The sequence below is a fragment of the Haplochromis burtoni genome, unplaced genomic scaffold (genome assembly GCF_018398535.1).
Source record: "Haplochromis burtoni strain Fernald_Lab_line unplaced genomic scaffold, NCSU_Asbu1 Contig_171, whole genome shotgun sequence".
NCBI lineage: Eukaryota > Metazoa > Chordata > Actinopteri > Cichliformes > Cichlidae > Haplochromis > Haplochromis burtoni.
In genome coordinates, this window is record NW_024582532.1 from 1319133 (window position 1) to 1344059 (window position 24927).

At 40.4% G+C, this 24927-nt stretch overlaps 2 protein-coding genes across 2 annotated transcripts; both read left to right on the plus strand.

Moving 5' to 3' along the window:
• Window positions 1-10177: 10177 nt before the first annotated feature.
• Window positions 10178-15378, plus strand: LOC102309075 (XK-related protein 8). The gene is made up of 3 exons (XM_005943586.2): window positions 10178-10593; window positions 11098-11345; window positions 13444-15378. Exons 1-3 carry the CDS (start codon window positions 10286-10288, stop codon window positions 14121-14123), a joined length of 1236 nt encoding a protein of 411 aa, XP_005943648.1. The 5' UTR covers window positions 10178-10285; the 3' UTR covers window positions 14124-15378.
• Window positions 15379-18568: 3190 nt separating this feature from the next.
• On the plus strand, window positions 18569-24470 carry LOC102309690 (XK-related protein 8-like). Its single transcript, XM_005943588.3, has 3 exons — window positions 18569-18968; window positions 19487-19719; window positions 21713-24470. The coding sequence occupies exons 1-3, from the start codon at window positions 18661-18663 to the stop codon at window positions 22441-22443; spliced, it is 1272 nt and encodes a 423-aa protein (XP_005943650.1). The 5' UTR covers window positions 18569-18660; the 3' UTR covers window positions 22444-24470.
• Window positions 24471-24927: the final 457 nt, after the last annotated feature.

Here is a 24927-nt window from a genome sequence, read left to right on the forward strand (position 1 = left end):
TGGTTAGGAAAGCCTTGCAAAACTCTCTGACTGAAAACAAACTTTTAAAAGAGGGTGAAAGTAGAGCCAGACAGCAAATCAAACAGATGATGACTCAAATTTCAAACATGCGCACCAAGCTGGAGCTGTATGAGAACCAAGCTGCAGGAGTCACTGACGAATCAGTGTCGCGCAAACCGCAGGTGAGCAGCGCCACCAAAGAAAAAGAGCAACAGACGTGTTCAGATCAGGAAAAGGTCAGCAACCTTGACCTTGAGATGAACTGTCTGAAAGAGCAGCTTCAGCACAGGGACAACGAAATCCTGATGCTGAAACAGGAGAAGGACACTCTGTCTGCCAAGTTCACGCAGCTCCAGAAACATGAAAGAAATCTGAAAGAAACTATGTGGAATGCTCTGTGGAAAGAACAAACACTGAGAGAGAATCTGGAGCAGGAGAAAAAAGTCCTGGAGGAACAAAATAAGAAACTCCTGGAAGAACAGAAAGTGGTGAATGATACAACAGAAGAAGTCAAAGAGGCCATCACAAAATGTCAGGATGCAGAGAAAGAAGAGAAAGAACTGGAGGAGGACAAGAAAGCTCTGCAGCCACAGAGTGAGGACTCCAGCGAGATTAAAGAAAGTCAGGCAGAGACAAACATACCAGAAATGCAGACAAACTGGACACGCAGAGAAAAGAATTAGTAGAGTCTCAGACTGAAACACAGGAGACGGCAACCCCAGAGTCGTCCTCATCTGATTGTCTGAGTGGGGAAAAGTTGTGTGTCAACAAAGTGATTGAGTTGGTGGTTTCACAGGCCATAGAACAAGTCTCCACTAAATACAAGCTCTTCACAGAGCGCCTCACTGCTGACTGCATCAGCGATCGCCTGATGGAAAAAATTTGGCCTGAAATTGAGCTGAAACATTTGGATCTATCCCCCAAATGGCTGAAAAACATAGACAAGGCCATTCTCAAGGATCTTTGCAAAACACACAACTGCAAGGGGAAATATCTGATTTTCAATCTGAGGGAACAGCTTGATAGTATTACTGTCCCAGCCTTCACCAAACACCTGTTGGCATTACCAACAAGAGTACTTAGTGTCTCTAAACACAGGGAAGAGTACCAGGAGGCTGTGAAAAATGTCACCAAAGATCTGGTAATGCACGCTATGAAGGGAGAAAATGAGGCAGCTACATGGAATGCAGGAACATCAGAGTTTATTGTACAGAGGCTTTCCCACAAGATCTGGAACAAAATTTTGTCCAAAAGCTACAAAATGTCCATGGAAAACATTGAACAGCTCGGCCTGAAAGTAGCCAATGATCTCCGTGAAAAGTGGCCTTCTCCAATACTGTTAATGAGGTCAAGCAACCCAGTGGTTGACGAAGCGGTCGTCAGCATATTCAAAAAACATGCCAAGCTGAGGAGCCAAAATGTCATCTTGAGGGTTTTCTCATGAGCACGCTAAAATCGAACTGAAACGTGCACGTGATTCTGTTACAAAACTCTTAAACTGGCCTCAAATATTCTTTTAATTCAGCAACCTAAATTACATTTTAAAACCCCAACTTCCTTCCCTCATCACTAACTGGCCGAGGCAGATGGCCACCCCCATCTCAGAGCCTGGTTCTGCCGGAGGTTTCTCTCTTTTAAAAGTGAGTTTTTCCTTCCCACTGTCGCCAATGTGCTTGCTCTAGGGGGTTAGTTTTTGTGCATTATTGTAGGGTCTTCACCTCACAATATAAAGCACCATGAGGGAAGTGTTGTTGGGGCTTGGCGCTGTTTCTTAGCTCAAAATGTCCAATTACAACAGGACATTTTGAGTTAAGAAACAGCGTCAAACCACAAATTAAAATAAAAAAATAAAAAAAAAAAAACAACTGTGACTTTGTGCTTTGTTTCATTTGCTGTAAATTTGCTAAGAATGTAATATAAGATTAGAATAGTGTTTATTTGTCTGCTTATTTATAAGGAACTCCATTAGCTTCCACAACAGTGGTTGCTAGTCTTCCTGGGGCCTAAGCCATCAAATACAATCAATTAAAATATTACACAATAAAGTGGATTTTATATGAAAGTGCAAAATTCCTCCTCTGCCACACTCCTGGCTGTAATCTAAAGCACAGCGTTAACATAACTTTATGGCAGTTCAGGTACTACCATAAACAAGGTATAGCGTCACATCAGCAGTGACAACATCAGTGACATCGCTTCACGTCCTTTATAAGATTTTTTTTCCTGATGTGTCATGATTTTTAGTATTCCCCAAAATCCGTAATTAGTAATAAGCTGTTGAAAAATAAAAAGATCACCTTAAAAAAAACCTAGTACACATATTCTCTGTGTTTTAATTTGATGCAGGATGAAAGCAAACATGTCACACTGATGTGTTACAGCATTTTTCTTTTTTTAAATGAGCGAAGTTATCAAACCAGAAGCCAAGAGGCTTGATGTTGTGTCCACTCCTACTGGATCCCTACTGTCTGTTTAACGAGCAGGCTGTGAAGTGTTAACAACTCAATGTTGCTCTTTTTTTTGGCACCTGTTAGATGTTTAGTAATGATGCTGGATTCGTGATTCCTTGCAAGCTTTGTTTACTATGTAACTGAGAGACATTAGATGCAAGCAGCTTGACTCCCGGGGGCGGGTCTAGCGTTAGACGTTTTCTCACTGGCTGCGTGCGCAGAGTATTACTTTGAACAGGAATAGGAAACAAGCATTAATGAACAATACTAATCAGATGTTCTACAGCACCTGAAACATTTGAACAAGCTAAACAAACACTGGATGACTGAATAAAATTAGCACTAAATCTGGTACTTGAACACAGTGAAATCTCTTCATTTCTAACATATTTATGGCTGTGATGAACACGCAGCGCTCTGAAAATGGGCTTAGGTTCAATTTAGAAGAGGGATGAATTAAAATTTAAAAATAAACAAAAACATATTTCAAATTAATGTATGAATTTAACTGACAAATTCTGAGAGCCTGTGGGCGGGACCTATTTTCAATGGGCGGGACCTATTTTCAAACATCACAGCAAAGAGAATGAGGCCATGACATCACAGTCACCAAAATTCTATAAATAGGGGTGAAACAGCACACTGGTCAAGCACGTTTCTTACTTACAGTCACGAGCGAGTCACTAGACGAACTTTTGTTCTGCTACAGCCAACTTCAAACCCTGATTCACATTTGATTATCGAATTCACATCTGAATATCTTATTTAGTGTAACACGCTAAATTTGTTTCAAAGTTAAATATCAAAAATGAGCAATCAGGAAGGAAAACCAGAATTTGTCTTCACTCTGCCAAAGAGTGCACTCGACAACCTCATGCTGGTTAGGAAAGCCTTGCAAAACTCTCTGACTGAAAACAAACTTTTAAAAGAGGGTGAAAGTAGAGCCAGACAGCAAATCAAACAGATGATGACTCAAATTTCAAACATGCGCACCAAGCTGGAGCTGTATGAGAACCAAGCTGCAGGAGTCACTGACGAATCAGTGTCGCGCAAACCGCAGGTGAGCAGCGCCACCAAAGAAAAAGAGCAACAGACGTGTTCAGATCAGGAAAAGGTCAGCAACCTTGACCTTGAGATGAACTGTCTGAAAGAGCAGCTTCAGCACAGGGACAACGAAATCCTGATGCTGAAACAGGAGAAGGACACTCTGTCTGCCAAGTTCACGCAGCTCCAGAAACATGAAAGATATCTGAAAGAAACTATGTGGAATGCTCTGTGGAAAGAACAAACACTGAGAGAGAATCTGGAGCAGGAGAAAAAAGTCCTGGAGGAACAAAATAAGAAACTCCTGGAAGAACAGAAAGTGGTGAATGATACAACAGAAGAAGTCAAAGAGGCCATCACAAAATGTCAGGATGCAGAGAAAGAAGAGAAAGAACTGGAGGAGGACAAGAAAGCTCTGCAGCCACAGAGTGAGGACTCCAGCGAGATTAAAGAAAGTCAGGCAGAGACAAACATACCAGAAATGCAGACAGAACTGGACACGCAGAGAAAAGAATTAGTAGAGTCTCAGACTGAAACACAGGAGACGGCAACCCCAGAGTCGTCCTCATCTGATTGTCTGAGTGGGGAAAAGTTGTGTGTCAACAAAGTGATTGAGTTGGTGGTTTCACAGGCCATAGAACAAGTCTCCACTAAATACAAGCTCTTCACAGAGCGCCTCACTGCTGACTGCATCAGCGATCGCCTGATGGAAAAAATTTGGCCTGAAATTGAGCTGAAACATTTGGATCTATCCCCCAAATGGCTGAAAAACATAGACAAGGCCATTCTCAAGGATCTTTGCAAAACACACAACTGCAAGGGGAAATATCTGATTTTCAATCTGAGGGAACAGCTTGATAGTATTACTGTCCCAGCCTTCACCAAACACCTGTTGGCATTACCAACAAGAGTACTTAGTGTCTCTAAACACAGGGAAGAGTACCAGGAGGCTGTGAAAAATGTCACCAAAGATCTGGTAATGCACGCTATGAAGGGAGAAAATGAGGCAGCTACATGGAATGCAGGAACATCAGAGTTTATTGTACAGAGGCTTTCCCACAAGATCTGGAACAAAATTTTGTCCAAAAGCTACAAAATGTCCATGGAAAACATTGAACAACTCGGCCTGAAAGTAGCCAATGATCTCCGTGAAAAGTGGCCTTCTCCAATACTGTTAATGAGGTCAAGCAACCCAGTGGTTGACGAAGCGGTCGTCAGCATATTCAAAAAACATGCCAAGCTGAGGAGCCAAAATGTCATCTTGAGGGTTTTCTCATGAGCACGCTAAAATCGAACTGAAACGTGCACGTGATTCTGTTACAAAACTCTTAAACTGGCCTCAAATATTCTTTTAATTCAGCAACCTAAATTACATTTTAAAACCCCAACTTCCTTCCCTCATCACTAACTGGCCGAGGCAGATGGCCACCCCCATCTCAGAGCCTGGTTCTGCCGGAGGTTTCTCTCTTTTAAAAGTGAGTTTTTCCTTCCCACTGTCGCCAATGTGCTTGCTCTAGGGGGTTAGTTTTTGTGCATTATTGTAGGGTCTTCACCTCACAATATAAAGCACCATGAGGGAAGTGTTGTTGGGGCTTGGCGCTGTTTCTTAGCTCAAAATGTCCAATTACAACAGGACATTTTGAGTTAAGAAACAGCGTCAAACCACAAATTAAAATAAAAAAAAACAAAAAAAAAAACAACTGTGACTTTGTGCTTTGTTTCATTTGCTGTAAATTTGCTAAGAATGTAATATAAGATTAGAATAGTGTTTATTTGTCTGCTTATTTATAAGGAACTCCATTAGCTTCCACAACAGTGGTTGCTAGTCTTCCTGGGGCCTAAGCCATCAAATACAATCAATTAAAATATTACACAATAAAGTGGATTTTATATGAAAGTGCAAAATTCCTCCTCTGCCACACTCCTGGCTGTAATCTAAAGCACAGCGTTAACATAACTTTATGGCAGTTCAGGTACTACCATAAACAAGGTATAGCGTCACATCAGCAGTGACAACATCAGTGACATCGCTTCACGTCCTTTATAAGATTTTTTTTCCTGATGTGTCATGATTTTTAGTATTCCCCAAAATCCGTAATTAGTAATAAGCTGTTGAAAAATAAAAAGATCACCTTAAAAAAAACCTAGTACACATATTCTCTGTGTTTTAATTTGATGCAGGATGAAAGCAAACATGTCACACTGATGTGTTACAGCATTTTTCTTTTTTTAAATGAGGAAGTTATCAAACCAGAAGCCAAGAGGCTTGATGTTGTGTCCACTCCTACTGGATCCCTACTGTCTGTTTAACGAGCAGGCTGTGAAGTGTTAACAACTCAATGTTGCTCTTTTTTTTGGCACCTGTTAGATGTTTAGTAATGATGCTGGATTCGTGATTCCTTGCAAGCTTTGTTTACTATGTAACTGAGAGACATTAGATGCAAGCAGCTTGACTCCCGGGGGCGGGTCTAGCGTTAGACGTTTTCTCACTGGCTGCGTGCGCAGAGTATTACTTTGAACAGGAATAGGAAACAAGCATTAATGAACAATACTAATCAGATGTTCTACAGCACCTGAAACATTTGAACAAGCTAAACAAACACTGGATGACTGAATAAAATTAGCACTAAATCTGGTACTTGAACACAGTGAAATCTCTTCATTTCTAACATATTTATGGCTGTGATGAACACGCAGCGCTCTGAAAATGGGCTTAGGTTCAATTTAGAAGAGGGATGAATTAAAATTTAAAAATAAACAAAAACATATTTCAAATTAATGTATGAATTTAACTGACAAATTCTGAGAGCCTGTGGGCGGGACCTATTTTCAATGGGCGGGACCTATTTTCAAACATCACAGCAAAGAGAATGAGGCCATGACATCACAGTCACCAAAATTCTATAAATAGGGGTGAAACAGCACACTGGTCAAGCACGTTTCTTACTTACAGTCACGAGCGAGTCACTAGACGAACTTTTGTTCTGCTACAGCCAACTTCAAACCCTGATTCACATTTGATTATCGAATTCACATCTGAATATCTTATTTAGTGTAACACGCTAAATTTGTTTCAAAGTTAAATATCAAAAATGAGCAATCAGGAAGGAAAACCAGAATTTGTCTTCACTCTGCCAAAGAGTGCACTCGACAACCTCATGCTGGTTAGGAAAGCCTTGCAAAACTCTCTGACTGAAAACAAACTTTTAAAAGAGGGTGAAAGTAGAGCCAGACAGCAAATCAAACAGATGATGACTCAAATTTCAAACATGCGCACCAAGCTGGAGCTGTATGAGAACCAAGCTGCAGGAGTCACTGACGAATCAGTGTCGCGCAAACCGCAGGTGAGCAGCGCCACCAAAGAAAAAGAGCAACAGACGTGTTCAGATCAGGAAAAGGTCAGCAACCTTGACCTTGAGATGAACTGTCTGAAAGAGCAGCTTCAGCACAGGGACAACGAAATCCTGATGCTGAAACAGGAGAAGGACACTCTGTCTGCCAAGTTCACGCAGCTCCAGAAACATGAAAGATATCTGAAAGAAACTATGTGGAATGCTCTGTGGAAAGAACAAACACTGAGAGAGAATCTGGAGCAGGAGAAAAAAGTCCTGGAGGAACAAAATAAGAAACTCCTGGAAGAACAGAAAGTGGTGAATGATACAACAGAAGAAGTCAAAGAGGCCATCACAAAATGTCAGGATGCAGAGAAAGAAGAGAAAGAACTGGAGGAGGACAAGAAAGCTCTGCAGCCACAGAGTGAGGACTCCAGCGAGATTAAAGAAAGTCAGGCAGAGACAAACATACCAGAAATGAGACAAACTGGACACGCAGAGAATAAGAATTAGTAGAGTCTCAGACTGAAACACAGGAGACGGCAACCCCAGAGTCGTCCTCATCTGATTGTCTGAGTGGGGAAAAGTTGTGTGTCAACAAAGTGATTGAGTTGGTGGTTTCACAGGCCATAGCATGAGGTTGTCGAGTGCACTCTTTGGCAGAGTGAAGACAAATTCTGGTTTTCCTTCCTGATTGCTCATTTTTGATATTTAACTTTGAAACAAATTTAGCGTGTTACACTAAATAAGATATTCAGATGTGAATTCGATATTCAGATGTGAATTCGATATTCAGATGTGAATTCGATAATCAAATGTGAATTCGATAATCAAATGTGAATCAGGGTTTGAAGTTGGCTGTAGCAGAACAAAAGTTCGTCTAGTGACTCGCTCGTGACTGTAAGTAAGAAACGTGCTTGACCAGTGCGCTGTTTCACCCCTATTTATAGAATTTTGGTGACTGTGATGTCATGGCCTCATTCTCTTTGCTGTGATGTTTGAAAATAGGTCCCGCCCATTGAAAATAGGTCCCGCCCACAGGCTCTCAGAATTTGTCAGTTAAATTCATACATTAATTTGAAATATGTTTTTGTTTATTTTTAAATTTTAATTCATCCCTCTTCTAAATTGAACCTAAGCCCATTTTCAGAGCGCTGCGTGTTCATCACAGCCATAAATATGTTAGAAATGAAGAGATTTCACTGTGTTCAAGTACCAGATTTAGTGCTAATTTTATTCAGTCATCCAGTGTTTGTTTAGCTTGTTCAAATGTTTCAGGTGCTGTAGAACATCTGATTAGTATTGTTCATTAATGCTTGTTTCCTATTCCTGTTCAAAGTAATACTCTGCGCACGCAGCCAGTGAGAAAACGTCTAACGCTAGACCCGCCCCCGGGAGTCAAGCTGCTTGCATCTAATGTCTCTCAGTTACATAGTAAACAAAGCATGCAAGGAATCACGAATCCAGCATCATTACTAAACATCTAACAGGTGCCAAAAAAAAGAGCAACATTGAGCTGTTAACACTTCACAGCCTGCTCGTTAAACAGACAGTAGGGATCCAGTAGGACTGGACACAACATCAAGCCTCTTGGCTTCTGGTTTGATAACTTCGCTCATTTAAAAAAAGAAAAATGCTGTAACACATCAGTGTGACATGTTTGCTTTCATCCTGCATCAAATTAAAACACAGAGAATATGTGTACTAGGTTTTTTTTAAGGTGATCTTTTTATTTTTCAACAGCTTATTACTAATTACGGATTTTGGGGAATACTAAAAATCATGACACATCAGGAAAAAAAATCTTATAAAGGACGTGAAGCGATGTCACTGATGTTGTCACTGCTGATGTGACGCTATACCTTGTTTATGGTAGTACCTGCCCGCCCACTGGCTCGTTGAAAGAACACAAAGAACAGGCTCTCAGAATTTTACATTGAAATTCATACATCAATTAGAAATATGTTTGGGTTGTTTTTTTTTTTGTTTTGTTTTTTTTTTTAATTTTGATTCATCTCTCTTCTACATTTACCCTAAAACTATTTTCACCCCTGACACAGAAGCTCTTCTCTGTGGTAGAAAACCTTAATTTTCACGCTCTCTTCACTTCCATCAGCCCTTCTCACATCTTTCCCCCCACTATTTGCTACACAGATCCTCTGCAGGATTGATGCACGCAAAAATCACCCTTTTGACCTTCTGCCCACAGAGAGGAGGTTCAGGTCAGTTCAAACACACACTAACACACTCCAAAGCTGTACAGACCCTCACTAAACACTCACATTTTACAGCTTCACACGACTGTGGGTCAATATGAACGTGTCATGTGCCTGTTGCTTAAGTATAAGGTATGAAGGATAATATTTAGTACAAGCGGGCGAACTGCGCTGATTTTTTTTAATATGGAAAAAAATTATGTCTTCGTTTTTTCTGTTATATATTGAAATAAGATGACTTCTCTTGTGTTTAGAAAATAATGCAGTTTTTCTTAATCAATCTTAAAAGCAGCTATTTGCTGTTTTGCGTTGCATCCAGACCTACTGCTGCCTCCTTCCTTTGCCTCCGTGGGTGTCTTTATCTGAGCGTCCCTTTAGCCTCCATGACGCTCCTGGTAGCAACATTTAATTTTCAAGGCTGTTTACAATCAGACAAAAAGTCTCAGTTTTGAGCGCAATCAGCTCTTAGTTATTCTGACCTCACCACAGCGCCATCTGTTCAACACGACGTCTGTGTGCAGGCTCATGACCGTCATGTCACAGGTATTAAAACACATGAGAGAGATGCTGATTCATCACAGCCATAAATATGTTAAAAATGAAGATATTTCAGTGTGTTCAAGTACCAGATTTAGTGTTAATTTTATTCACTCATCCAGTGTTTGTTTAGCTCGTTCAAATGTAAAAAACAAAACAAAACAAAAAACAACTTTGTTTACTTTAATCTTAGTTCAAAGTTCAGTACGTGTACTGGCCTAAAGATTCAGCAAAGATTCAGCATTATTTGTAATATATGAGGCGTTTTATTACAAAAACCTGCGAGACAGTGTTTGAATCCACGTTTTTTCATGTTGTCGGCGAGTATCAAAAGTGAGGCTCAGTGTTTGTTGTTAAACTTTAACCTATTCCCTGCAATAAAAATACACATTTGTTAAAATTTTCTATTTGTTATTTGTCTGTTTTTACTAGATTTACTTTAGATTTTACTGTAAGCCATTAACTTCTGTGTGGAAATACCGTCAGTTAATGTTAAAGGGGCGGCTGTCAATAGCAGGCGTGTACGTGTGTGAAATACCTCGATGTGCCTTTAAGACGACCCTGCAAACATGGGCGGGTCAGACTGTAGGAGGTGTTTTTAAACGCTGAACTTTGGTCGTTGCTTTCGTTTGTGTCAGAACTGCTGCTTGAATCATAATCAGCTGTCAATGTTAACGTGTAGCTGTGTCAGAGGCACGCAGAGAACATGTCAGATACTCGGACCAAGTTTAAATACAACTGCTGGGACTTCTTGTTCACTTGTGTGGGCCTGCCGCTGTTCATATTTGACGTCGTTTTGGATGTACTGGCTGCTGTGTCCTTTTATAAGGAAAGGGCCTACGTGTACCTCGGTGTGCTGGTGCTGTTTCTCCTGGGCTCGTCGCTGCTCACTCAGGCTTACAGCTGGCTTTGGTACAGCTATGACGAGTTTGAGAGGAAGACAAAGGTCGAGAAGCTGCCGTCCCCGAGGCAGCTCAAGCTGCTCCACGTATTTCAGCTGGGAATCTACTTCAGGTATTTTTTTTATTTTTTTTTTTAATAATAATAACTATAAGTGCAAAGTGCCTGTTTTTGTTTTTTAAGTAGGTGTAAGCAGGGAATACTTAAGAAGTTCAGCTTATCTAAGGGTGCCACCCTGACCGTCCCATACAGGAAATGCAGGCTGACAATCTACGGTTACTACAATGTTGTGCACCTGACTGTCTGCTGTAATAAACTATCCACAGATTACATTTTTGGTTTCGTTTCGCCCTGCTTTATATAAGTCTGTGTGTAAACCCGTAGTTGAGACCTGGGAAATATCTGAAACATGAGTCATGCCTCAGTTTTCTGGTTTACAATAGCTGAGCTGATGAGGTAACGCATCTCCTTCCTGTCTCCATGCTGAGTGGGTGAACCTGATATTATTTGGATTGTAGTTTTCTTCTCTCGTGCATGCTTCCTTAGAAATTCAATGCAGCATATTTGACGGGAGGATTCAGTCTAACTGGTTATGTTTCATATTTTCCTGTTTCGCAGGCATGCAGGAGTCCTGGAAATGGCCGTGCAAAGCTTCTACAAGAAGATCCCCGACCCTGAGAATGGTGCCAGCCGACATACGGGTTCCTCTGCAGATGAACAGGAGCCTGATTCCGAGAGCATAGCCGTGTCATTGAACCACGATCTGAGCATGTTACGAATCATAGAGACGTTTGCAGAGAGCGCCCCGCAGCTCACGCTCATGCTCACCATCATTCTGCAGCAGGGCTATCCAGATCTTATTACAGGTACAATTCTTAATGGACACGTGTTCTTTATATCTGTGTGCTTTTTTTTTTTTGTTTGTTTCCTCTTCTTTCTTTTTTTGTTTGTAAGTTCATTTATAACTTTATACAGTGGCTTGCAAAAGTATTCGGCCCCCTTTCCCACATTTTGTCACATTACAGCCACAAACAGGAATAAATTTTATTGGAATTCCGCGTGAAAGACCAACAAAGTGGTGCACACGTGAGAAGTGGAACGAAAATCATACATGATTCCAAACATTTTTTACAAATAAATAACTGCAAAGTGGGGTGTGCGTAATTATTCAGCCCCCTGAGTCAATACTTTGTAGAACCACCTTTTGCTGCAATTACAGCTGGCAGTCTTTTAGGGTTTGTCTCTACCAGCTTTGCACATCTACAGACTGAAATCCTTGCCCATTCTTCTTTGCAAAACAGCTCCAGCTCAGTCAGATTAGATGGACAGAGTTTGTGAACAGCAGTTTTCAGATCTTGCCACAGATTCTCAATTGGATTTAGATCTGGACTTTGACTGGGCCAGTCTAACACATGGATATGTTTTGTTTTAAACCATCCCATTGTTGCCCTGGCTTTATGTTTAGGGTCGTTGCCCTGCTGGAAGGTGAACCTCCGCCCCAGTCTCAAGTCTTTTGCAGACTCCAAGAGGTTTTCTTCCAAGATTGCCCTGTATTTGGCTCCATCCATCTTCCCATCAACTCTGACTAGCTTCCCTGTCCCTGCTGAAGAGAAGCGCCCCCAGAGCCTGATGCTGCCACCACCATATTTGACAGTGGGGATGGTGTGTTCAGAGTGATGTGCAGTGTTAGTTTTCCGCCACACATAGCGTTTTGCATTTTGGCCAAAAAGTTCCATTTTGGTCTCATCTGACCAGCTTCTTCCACATGTTTGCTGTGTCCCCCACATGGCTTGTGGCAAACTGCAAACAGGACTTCTTATGGTTTTCTGTTAACAATGGCCTTCTTCTTGCCACTCTTCCATAAAGGCCAACTTTGTGCAGTGCACGACTAATAGTTGTCCTATGGACAGATTCCCCCACCTGAGCTGTAGATCTCTGCAGCTCGTCCAGAGTCACCATGGGCCTCTTGGCTGCATTTCTGATCAGCGCTCTCCTTGTTGGGCCTGTGAGTTTAGGTGGACGGCCTTGTCTTGGGAGGTTTACAGTTGTGCCATACTCCTTCCATTTCTGAATGATGGCTTGAACAGTGCTCCGTGGGATGTTCAAGGCTTGGGAAATCTTTTTGTAGCCTAAGCCTGCTTTAAATTTCTCAATAACTTTATCCCTGACCTGTCTGGTGTGTTCTTTGGACTTCATGGTGTTGTTGCTCCCAATATTCTCTTAGAGAACCTCTGAGGCCGTCACAGAGCAGCTGTATTTGTACTGACATTAGATCACACACAGGTGCACTCTGTTTAGTCATTAGCACTCATCAGGCAACGTCTATGTGCAACTGACTGCACTCAGACCAAAGAGGGCTGAATAATTACGCACACCTCACTTTGCAGTTATTTATTTGTAAAAAATGTTTGGAATCATGTATGATTTTCGTTCCACTTCTCACGTGTACACCACTTTGTGTTGGTCTTTCACGTGGAATTCCAATAAAATTGATTCATGTTTGTGGCTGTAATGTGACAAAATGTGGGAAAGTTCAAGGGGGCCGAATACTTTTGCAAGCCACTGTATGTACAGGAGATAGTCAAAATCTCCTTCTTGTCAAACACATTTATTGCAACCAACTGTGAGCACCAATCTGATTTGATATATTAGAGTTCCAACAGCTTATGTTTCTGATGTAGAGAAACGACCACTAGTACCTTGGATTTTTGATCACCTTTGCATAATTCATTGAGGGAAAACCTTTAATGGCTTCTAACCACGTGTGATATTGTCATTGTTGGAATTTTCCCCCTGGCTTCAGTAAATGCACTAATGTTATCTTACATTAAAAGTTTGGTGATTCTGAGGTGATCAGGTTGGAATACTTTCCAGATTTTTTTCGTCTTCATACAGAATCACCTGGCTTAACAAGATTTCTCAGTCATTTCTGGACTTTCTAACGCTGCCTCTCGTTTCCCTCAGTGTTGAAGGCCGTCGGCTCGGCCTCGGCTATCGCCTTCACTGTGACGACCTATCATCGCTCCCTGCGCTCTTTCCTGCCTGACAAGAAGAAGCAGAACATAACCTCATCAGTCATCTACTTCACCTGGAACCTGGTTCTCATCTCTTCTCGTCTCACTGCACTCGCTCTTTTCGCCTCCGTGCTGCCCTGCTTCATCTTCACCCACTTCATCTGCTCTTGGCTGGTTTTATTCTTCTTCGCTTGGCGATCCAAGACAGAGTTCATGGAAAGTCCTTGTGGAGAATGGCTTTATCGAGCTACTGTTGGCCTCATTTGGTATTTCGACTGGTTTAATGTGGCCGAGGGGAAGACGCGGTACAGGACTGTGCTCTATCACGGGTATATGCTGACTGATATTTGCATCCTCTGTGCCGTGTGGTGCTGGAAGATGAGCACAGATCCTCCTGATTTTGTGATAGAGCCCATGCACGCTTTAATCATAGCTGTCTGTGTTGTTGTGGTTTACATCCTCGGTCTAATACTCAAAGTTATTTATTATAAGTTCTTCCACCCAAACCTTGACAGCGATGAGCAGCAATCTGTAGATGAGGTGGACTTCCGCATGATGAGCTCTGCAACAGAAGTCTCAGCACACTACAATAAAAGAATGAGGAAGCTGGCCAAGAATTTCTACTCATGACCTGCATCATTTGACATCCACAGGATGTGGAGGCTACAAAGAGACTCAGTCATGCAGATGTCATGAAACCAGCTACTTTTTAAAGCTAGATCATAAAGGCTGTGTGATATTGTGGATCACCTGCTTCCTAACCAATCACTCATACATTCTCACATGGCATTACTCAACTTAGTTTGGAGACAAATTCTTAAAAGCACTTTCTGCTCTTCATTAAGTGGTGCTACCATCTAACAAAACATTTCTAGACATCAGTCTTTTGTTTTCCTTTAAAAGGACAGGCTTTCAGGTCAGTAACATGCATGTTTGAAACTGTTATGGAGATCTTTTTGAAATATTATTGCACTGCTTTTTAAAAAAAAAATAAATTTTTTTTATTTTTCTGAAGAATATAACGGTGTAAAAAAACTAATTTAAAAAATATATTTTCTTTATTATAACAAAGCAATATTCTAACAATGTTGCACTATTGTAAACTGTACTTTACTCAAGTCTAAAGTACAAATGTTCTGTTTTACAGAATTAATGAGTTGCCTTAAAATCCCCAGACAGCCTCCATGGACCTGAAATCTTGATTTCTTGAGCAATAGAGCACCTCTCTCTCCTAATACAGATTTATTCTGGTTTAGATTTGAAACATGTGATAAGGCTGCCATTTTTTTTGAATAATATAGATGGCTCAGTGTCAGACTGTTTTTCTACAGTGTTTGCCAAGATCACTTGGACTGATGTGGATATAACACAACGCATCTAAAATACGTTAAGGCTGCTACATGGTGAAAAGATGCCAATGCCTTCCGTTTGACTCCCAGTGTTGATGACCTTTACAATCAATAATGTAATTTTTTATTTTTTATGTTAAGCAAACTTGGATTTAAAAAGGTGTATGAAGCTACAAAACATATTTATGTCACATAGTGCCTACTTAAGTTTGTTTGATGTGTTTAAGTTAATTTATTAATCTATTGTAACAGAATTCCCAACTTTGGGATAAAGTATATTTTGTCTAAGATTATTATTATTATTATTATTATTATTATTATTATTAGTTTTAATGGAAATAAATCCTTGTATGACATGACTATTCTGCAGTGGGTTATTTATGATTATGTGGTCAATTATTTATTTTTTTAAATGGCTGAAAAACATATAATATTAGCTTTAGAGCTATATGAAACAATAGTTTAAAGCTTTGTCGGTCACTTTCAGTTCTGTGTGCAAATGAATCCAAACAAAAGGAGACAAATGTTATTATAAATTAAACACACTTTTACCGAAAAGAAGAAACAAATTCTATTGTAACTTATTTTATATAATGAATACATTTTGATGTATGTTGGAACAAACTACACTTCTTTATCTTAAATTGTAATTTCATTATTTTAGTTGTACAAAATACTATTGAGTTGTGCTCTTATATTAGATTATGTATCGGAATTTCAGAAGTGCGACCACGCCTCCAAACACGCTCCTTCCGGTTGTCATCTATATATGTTCCCCCAGTTCTGCAAGCTGTTCATTCTCGTTTACGTGCCCCACCCTCTCTCCCTCCTTGGGGATCTACCAGGCTCAGTTCATGTCCAAGCACTCACCTTTACCTACTAAGACGCTGTCAAACCTAAAATGAGGACGTGGACCCAGCCAGTGAATTTCAAAATATAATAATACAAGTTATCGTCCTTCTTTTCTATTTCTTATTTGTGCATTTAAAACAATCGGGTCCTGAGAAAGTAAGTGTGTTATTGTAACACATTGACTGAGCAGCGAGGGGGCGCTGTTAAGTCATCTCAACCAAAGGGGATGACGTGCTGCACTCTGATCTTGACAGTGGTAGTAGCGCACTACACTGATGGAGGAGTACAAATGCACCATAACTGACTTTGACAGGTTGATTCTTTTCAGCTGGTACAGGAAGTGCATCGTCTGTGCCTTCCTGATGAAGTAGATGATGTTTAGCTCCCACTTTTAGGTCCTGGGAGATTATGTTTTCAAGGAAGTGGGAGGACCTCACTGTCTCCACGGGGCAGGCCTGCAGGGTCTGTGTTATGATCTACTTAAAACTCCAAATATGCAGCTAGAGTCCTTTTGCAAAAGAAAAAAAGCAAACAAAACATAAACAGTAAAAATTTAAGTTATGCAACAAAAAAAAAAAGTAAACTTGGTAACGGACTAAAAGAATAATTCATTCAAAAAAATGTATGCAACAAGTAATGCATGTTTGATCAGGATTTTATCAGCTGCTGTTCTTTCTCACATGTTGCACACACATGAATGAGTCTGCTTTAGGTCTGCTCTCAATACTGGAGTTAGGGAGCTGCATGGACAGAGGGTGTAGTGCGAAGGATGCTCGGCTGTCTGCTGAGATTCCTGCACCTGTAGAAACATTGTTTACAAGCAAATGAAATGAAAGCACTGATTCGTTTGGCAGCTGCACTGTACTCCCTTACAGAGGTGCAGTAGTTAGCCTCATAGTGAAGTAGTGTCAGGTTCAAATCAAGGCCGAGACCTTTCTATGTTTGGTTCACGTTCTCCTCTACAGGTACTCTGGTTTCCTCCCATAGTCCAAAAACATGCTCCATTAGGCTAAGTGGGAATTCTGACATGGCCATGGCTGTTAATGGTTATCTGCTCTCTGTGTCGCAACAGGCTGACAACCTGCCCAGGTTCTATCTTGCTTCTCACCCAATCACAGCTGTGATAACCTCCACCAGCTATGAACCTAGTTTTTAAGTGTTTTCTGGTCATGTCTCCATTTTCTTGTATTCAATAGGTGGCTGATGACATTTGACGTTTCACGTAATCGGATGGAAATTGTTTTGTTTAGACAATAGTGGCTCGTTTTTATGCACGAATACCTGCTGTCATAAGCATGCTTACAGAGAAACTCAACTCAGCATATTTGGCAAGTAGTTAAAGTGGAACTGGTTATGTTTCATGTTGTTCTGGTTTTCAGAGATGCAGGAATACTAAAGAGGTTTGTACAAATCCTCACCACTGACTTTTCTGATCTGGGTGCCACACTGACAGTCACTATCATTCTGCAGATTGGTGCAGATTTTGTGATAGGTTCAGTTTCTTTTTCAATTTCAGGCCATTTTCATTTAGAGAAAATTCCTGATTCCAACTTGTCACAATGTCTTGGGATGTGCACCAAGAATAATAATACTCTTTCATGAGAAAATGTGATTTTATATGGTCAAAGGAGCTTGTAAAGAAAAGCGTCTGGACTTGTTTAAGTTGCTTGTACTCTGGGGCCTCTGGATATCTGGGGCCTGGATCTCCTCCATACCTGCTTCATACCCTGGAGGACGGGGCTGTGGCTCCCCACACTCCCTAGCAGATCGTTACATGGAGAAACCTTTGGAATACAAGCATGCTGATCCACACAGGTGTGCACACAGGTGTACACACGGGTGTACACAGACGCGGACTACAGCTTTCTTGGCTGCTGCCTCAAAGCACATTGTGCGCTGTCTATCTTGCGTGCTGCACAATATCGTTTATTATTTAGTATCTACTGTTATCTACTGCTAGCTAGTTTATTGTGATGGTGCTGTTTTTTTTATTATGTTGCTCTTTGTTGTTTGCTTTCTCTTCTGTTTTTTTTCTCCATACAGGTGACCCAGGTGTTTTGTTTGTTTTGTTTTTTTTTCTTTCTCCCCCCCCTTCTCACCGTCTCTTCTCCCCTTTGGTTTTCTTTCTCTCCCTCTCTTTCTTTCATTCTTTCTCCCTGTCCTATCCCCCAGTCATGTCTGTCCTGTTTGTAGCAACTGAAAATAAAATAAATACATAATTATAATAAAGGTCAATCAAATGGACCAATATGGCAAGGCCATGATGATCCAGTTGGTAAAATAAATCCGCTTGGCATCTTTCTTGGCCTTAAGACAACAATTCTGATGGCTAAAGATCCAAACGGGACACAAAAAAATAAAATAAAAATAAAAATAAATAAATAAAAATACCTAAAAAAAAATACCTAAAAATGAACACAACTTAAACAAGTCCAGACGCTTTTCTTTGCAAGCTCCTTTGACTATGATGACCTGGATGACTGAGAATCTTCACAGACGTGATTTTATTTGCAATTTTGGTCAACTTCCTTTAAAAAAATGGGCCAATACTTGCTGGCTTTTGCAATTAAAGTACAAGTACAGCACTTTCAAATCTAAACATTTATTTTGCATTTAAATGCATTTCTATTAAATGTGAACATAATAATATTTATAACAGATAAGGTGTGTTAAAACTCTATGACTGTGATCAGTTGCAGATCTTCTACTGATTTTTCAATGGAAATACCACAGCATTGTTAAAGGGAAACCTTTCAGTAGGAGGAGTCTACATGTATGGAATATGCCGATACATCTTTAAGACGCTACTGAAAAAAAAAAAGGGTGGATCAGTTTCTAGGAGGTTTTTTTTTTTAAAACCAAAGTTTGGTTCTCACTGTCAGTCATTCACAGGTTATACTTGAGTTGTAATCAGCTGTCAGTTATAAGATGCAGCTGTGTTAGAAGCAGGCAGCGGGACAGAGAACATGTCAGACACTCAGGGTGAGTCTAAATACTCCTGCTGGGATTTTCTCATCACTTGCGTGGGCCTGCCCTTGTTTCTGACTGACATAGGACTGGATATATGGGCCGCTATTATCTTCTACCAAGAAAAGGCATACGCCTGCCTCGGTGTTCTGCTGCTGCTACTTGTGGGGTCAACACTGCTGGCTCAGGCTTACAGCTGGCTTTGGTACAGCTATGACCAGTTTAAGATGAAGACAAAGGTTGAAGGCCTGCCTACCCAGAGGCAGCTCACGGCTCTGCACGTTTGTCAGCTCGGAGTTTACGTCAGGTAGTATTAAAACAATAATAATGTGTGTAAAGGCTGAGGCTTGTGTGGGAAGCTTAAATTTATTTGCCTGTTTCTAGACAGGTGCAGTTTTTTGTAGAGTAGTTCATAGGAAACACAAGCTGAACCATTAAGTGTTGTGCAGCTGAACTGTACTCCACTACAGTGGTGCACATAGTATATACAGTAACTCCAGCAAGCATCAGTCTGCTGCATTAAGTAATCTACACATTATATCATCTGTTTCATTCACAGTTTTTTTTGCAATATTTCTGTGTTTAAATCAACTGTTGTGAACATGAGAATATTAGAAACACAAGCTGTTTCCTTGGTTTCAGAAGATAAACGGAGGACACATTTTATTTCCTTCATCATAAGTGGGTAAACTGGTTTCATTTGCTCCTTTTCACGCAATGAATACCTGCTGGCTCACAAGAATGGTTCCAGAGAAATTAGTCTCAGTGTAGCTAGAAGGAGGATTCGGTCTGACTGGTTATGCTTCATATTTTTCTGTTTCTCAGGCATGCAGGAGTCCTGGAAATGGCAGTACAAAGCATGTACAATAGGCTCCCTGACCCTGAGAAAGGTGCCCTTACGCCAGGAGAACAGAAACCTAAGACTGAGGACATTACCGTGTCCTTGACCCACGATCTAAGCATGTTACGGATCATAGAGACATTTTCAGAGAGCGCCCCTCAGCTCACGCTCATGCTCACCATCATTCTGCAGACGGGCCACCTGGATCCTGTGACAGGTGCAGTTTTACATTTTTACACAAAAATGTATTTTTGAAATCTGTCAAAAAAAAATTTCACATCTAGAATGGACTGAATTCACTGAGCTGAACCCATGTTTTTAAACATGGCAGGTGCAGGAGTTTTTTCATTCATGTATAGTCTGGTATGTTTGAGAAAACAGTGAGAGTCACTGTGTTCTTAATGATTTAAGTGAATGCTGAGGTCCTGAAGTAGAAACACCTATAGGAATGTCAGTTAAGTTTTTCAAGGGTAAATTCAATAAGGCGAGATAAAGAATTTACCACGATTTTTTGAGATAGAGAAATTAACGGATTTGGTAATTAGGCTCCAAAGACCCATCATGTCAGAACTGGGTCCCAGCAGTTATAGGATTTAGGACAGGACCCCCCGGAGTCTAGATGGTGATGATGGTGAAGACAGAGGCTTGCATAGAGGTCTGGCTGCGGTGTCTGAGGTGGATGAGGGGAGGAGCTGGATTGCATGAAAAAGAATCTGAAAGGGAGAGTGACACAGAGCACAGATTAAACCGTGCAAAGCGGAAGCTGATTGGCTCAAAGAAGGCGGGCGAGAAGACGTTTGGACTAGAGTAATGATGTTAGAGTGTCCCATGTGATGACATAATTATAAAATCAATAGCCAACCTGAGATTTCAGCACATTGTGCTAAGTTGAATCGGTCGATCCTTCCAGTAACACTTCTACAGATTTTAATTTCATGTCGTCGCGTGTGTGAACATTCAAGTTCCCCAGTAGGACAAGAGAGTTCCCGGGCAGGGTCCTTTCAGCAACCAGCCCAGACACTCCAAGATTGTCAGGTACACTGAACTGTTATTTGACACATGTGGCAACAGTCAGCACCTGTTCCCTGAACTGAAGGCACAGGGAAGCAACCCTCTCATCCACTTTGGAAAACCGCAATGGAAAGTCACCAAGCCAGAGGAGATACGAATATATCCACCCCTGAGCGCCGGCTGTCACTGTGAGCAACTCCAGATAGGAACATAGTTTATCCCCTCTCCAGACCCCAAAAAATTCCAACACAATTACAAAGAATTGGTAACGAATGTCACAGTTACTGATCAGGAATAACTATCAAAAAGTATAGATCAATCAAATAATTTTGCCTTCATTCTAAAACATATTCACGGCTCCTACATTAGCCTCTAATTACTAGTCTATTATACATAATAATTATTTACATTATCCAAATTGATAGGAGACATGACAATTAAAATATTTAAAGTACATATATCAACTTTCACTTCCTGCACATATGGGGCGATCGTGGCTCAAGAGTTGGAAGTTCGCCTTGTAATCGGAAGGTTGCCGGTTCGAGCCCCGGCTTGGACAGTCTCGGTCGTTGTGTCCTTGGGCAAGACACTTCACCCGTTGCCTACTGGTGGTGGTCAGAGGGCCCGGTGGCGCCAGTGTCCGGCAGCCTCGCCTCTGTCAGTGCACCCCAGGGTGGCTGTGGCTACAATGTAGCCTGCCATCACCAGTGTGTGAATGTGTGTGTGAATGGGTGGATGACTGGATATGTAAAGCGCTTTGGGGTCCTTAGGGACTAGTAAAGCGCTATATAAATACAGGCCATTTACCATATGTTGTCCTCTTTCTTCCGTCTTCCATGTGGCAAGTCCATAAAGGTCAAATAAATCATAGATAATCTGTCAGAGTCTGTCTGTCACAATCAGAGTCAAGGTTAAGTTCAAAGTGTCACTCCTCATCCTGCTTCAGCTTCCTGCAGCAGGCAAATCTTCATTATTGCTCAATCCAGGCAGCTGCTCTTTGTTTTGATGTGCACCGCACATCCAGTATCTCAGAAAATTAAAAATTAAAATTATTCATTAAATATACTAAAGTCTGCTGATTCTGAGTAGACATATCCAAATTTGATAGATTTGTATTCGGGATGAACCACTTTACAGCATTTTTCAGTGTTTGTCATTTGCATCTTGCTGGTTCTGACACTGTCTCTTGTTCCCCTCAGTGTTGAAGGCTGTTGGTTCAGCTTCAGCTATCGCCTTCACTGTGACGGCCTACCATAGCTCGCTGCGCTCTTTCCTGCCTGACAAGGAGAAGCAGCAAATAACCTCATCAGTCATCTACTTCACCTGGAACCTGGTTCTCATCTCTTCCCGTCTCACTGCCCTCGCTCTTTTCGCCTCCGTGCTGCCCTGCTTCATCTTCACCCACTTCATCTGCTCTTGGTTGGTTTTATTCTTCTTCGCTTGGCGATCCAAGACAGAGTTCATGGAAAGTCCTTGTGGAGAATGGCTTTATCGAGCCACTGTTGGCCTCATTTGGTATTTTAACTGGTTTAGTGTGGTGGAGGGGAAGACGCGGTACAGGACTGCGCTCTATCACGGGTATATGCTGACTGATATTTGCATCCTCTGTGCTGTGTGGTGCTGGAAGATGAGCACAGATCCTCCTGATTTTGTGATAGAGCCCATGCACGCTTTAATCACAGCTGCCTGTGTTGTTGCAGTTTACATCCTCGGTCTAATACTTAAAGCTATTTATTATAAACTTTTCCATCCAAACCTTGACAAAAGTAAGATTAAAGGGACCAGCAGAGAGCAGCAACCTGTAAATGAGACAAATATGGGTGATGAACCGGACGCATGTATGTTTAGAGCCAAAGCAGCCCCTTCCCCACCACCACAACCATGTTGTAATAAAAGAATGAGGAAGCTGGCTGAGAGCTTCTACTGCTAACCTGTTTCACTTTCACAGGAAGCTATAAAGAGACCGAGTCATCACAGGGCTGTGTGTGATTAAGGACTCTAACCTTCTGCATGATTAACCACATATACAGTCGGCTCCGGTTTATGATTTCTGCTCGCTATTAACTGGCTCTACTGTCTAACAAAGCATTCAAAACGCCATTCAAAGTTTGTTTTCCCTACCTTTAATCTTCAGGTCTGTAATGTTCTTGTATGAAATAGTTATCTTTTGCTGTGAAGACATGTTCTTCCATGACTTTCCAGTGGCTGTTCAGTCTTAAAGAATATAGTCATGATTTTTAATTAAAATATTTTATGATCATTTAAAATACAAAAAACATTTCACAAATAATATTTCAGCTTCCAGAAAAGGAAGCAACGATATTTCCTGTTTTTTAAAAAAAAAAAAAATCTATGTATATAATTTGTTTTTTCTGTCATCATGTCATTGTGTAAATTACTAATTGAATTTGAAATCTACTCAGTTTTTAAGACGTCTTTAATTATGAAAAACAGCAGATTTTTAAAAGTTTTTATGCAGATTTTACTCTAAAGTTCCAAGATAACTTTCTAATTAATTTAGGTGCTCCTATTGAGACTTCTTAGCACCAAGATTTGTTTGATATATAACCCTCAAGATGTTTTGTTTACATCGATATGTTTTGGTCAAACTCTGATGTGAGCCTTCCAATTTCACCTGCTTTGGATGTTTTCAGCTCTTTCGGTGCACGTTTTCAGCAGTGATCAGCCTCATCTCAGTCTTCCATCAACATGCTATCAGGGTTTAAAGCCACATTTTAATGAATAATTTGCTTAAGGCATATTTAGAAACACACCATATGAAGGTTCTTTGTTATAAATGTTTATATTTGATATTTTATTTGTAATAGTTGATTACACTTGCCTCTTGCCTAATTTCATGCTTGTTTAAAATCCAGGCGCTGCTGACATATGATCAGTTTTGTGTTCTTAGTATCAGCCTGAGTGTGTGCAGAGAGGCTGTTGTGTTAGATGCAGGCCTCTTTCTTTATTAGGATTTTATTCTGGTTTTTCTTTCCTGACACAAACCTCACATGAACTTGTGTCTGCTCCTGGTGTCAAAGCAAAATCCTTCCTGTTATAACTACAACACAAAATTCTACATAATTTTACATCATCTCATGGTGGGTAAAAGTCCTTTGAAACACTCCTGAGGATCGACTGCAAACGTTTATCGTTTCCATGTTTGGAGCCCCACCTCTGATAAATTGGTCAGCAAATCTTATCACAGGGTTTTGATGGGAAATGGACAAACTGAACCAATCAGTGAGGCAACAATCTCCTTTGTGACATAAAAGTACTTCCCCGTCTTATCACCTTGACACATTTTCACCTCTAAAGCTCCCAGGCTTCAACAATTAGTTAAATCAAACAAGTTTCTTATTTGTTACAAAGAAAGAAAGAAAATATATCACACATGAAATTTCATGACAGAAAATAGCCTTATTACCTTACAAACTTTAGGAAATGATCTGTGTGGTCTGTCTGAATACAACAGATGTTTTTCATATGGATTAATCTTCCATCAGAAACCAAAACTTGTTCTTTCTACACTGCAACAATTCTTATGAAGAACTCCAATGAAAATCTTTTGAAAGCTGTAAGTTGTATTTATACTAAATATGTTGTGAATATTTTCTGTGGTTTACATTTGTAATTCAGTTTCTTCTCAAACAGTTTTTCATGTGAAATAAAAAATACAAACTGAGTCTGAAACTTTAAAACATGTATTTACATTATATTTAAATCTTACAGAGCTGTTGGGAGTAAACAGTGATTATTCTCATTAAATAATTAGCAATAATTATTATGATAGTGTTCAATCTTCAGGGTCTCTTCACTCCTAATGGCCTCACATGTCTTATTTTGTACATTAGCATGTTTACCACGGAAAAAGGAACAAATAAATTCCACTGAGTATTACATGATCATTATGAACTATTATTATGTATTATTTAGAGCTATGGTATATATTTCAATAGACACTTAAGACCAAGTAAAAAGTGAACATGCTGAACGGACGCAAAGGCCTCTTAGTTTTCTACATTTTTGCTTATTTTTTCTTGGATTCACACTTTGTTAAAGCTGCTTTTTATATTTTGATCTACAATAAAAACACCACAAATCAGGGATTCTGTTTAAGTGATACTGAATGTTTTACACAAAAGGAAAAAATAAACTCTTCTTCAAAAGCTGAAACACATCAGACTGTTGAGAAGAATATGAGCGTATGTTCCAAACCTTCATCACGTTCCCTCAACTGAAACACATTTCTTTAAACTCTGAGCCGCTGTGCATGTAGAGTGTTCATGGAGACCTTACAGATGCAGTGCAGAAAAAAGGTTGACTACACCAAGATAACACTTAATGACAATGCAGATGATTTCTCCAGTTAAGCATATGGACGATGGTTAAAAACACAACATAAATATGCACA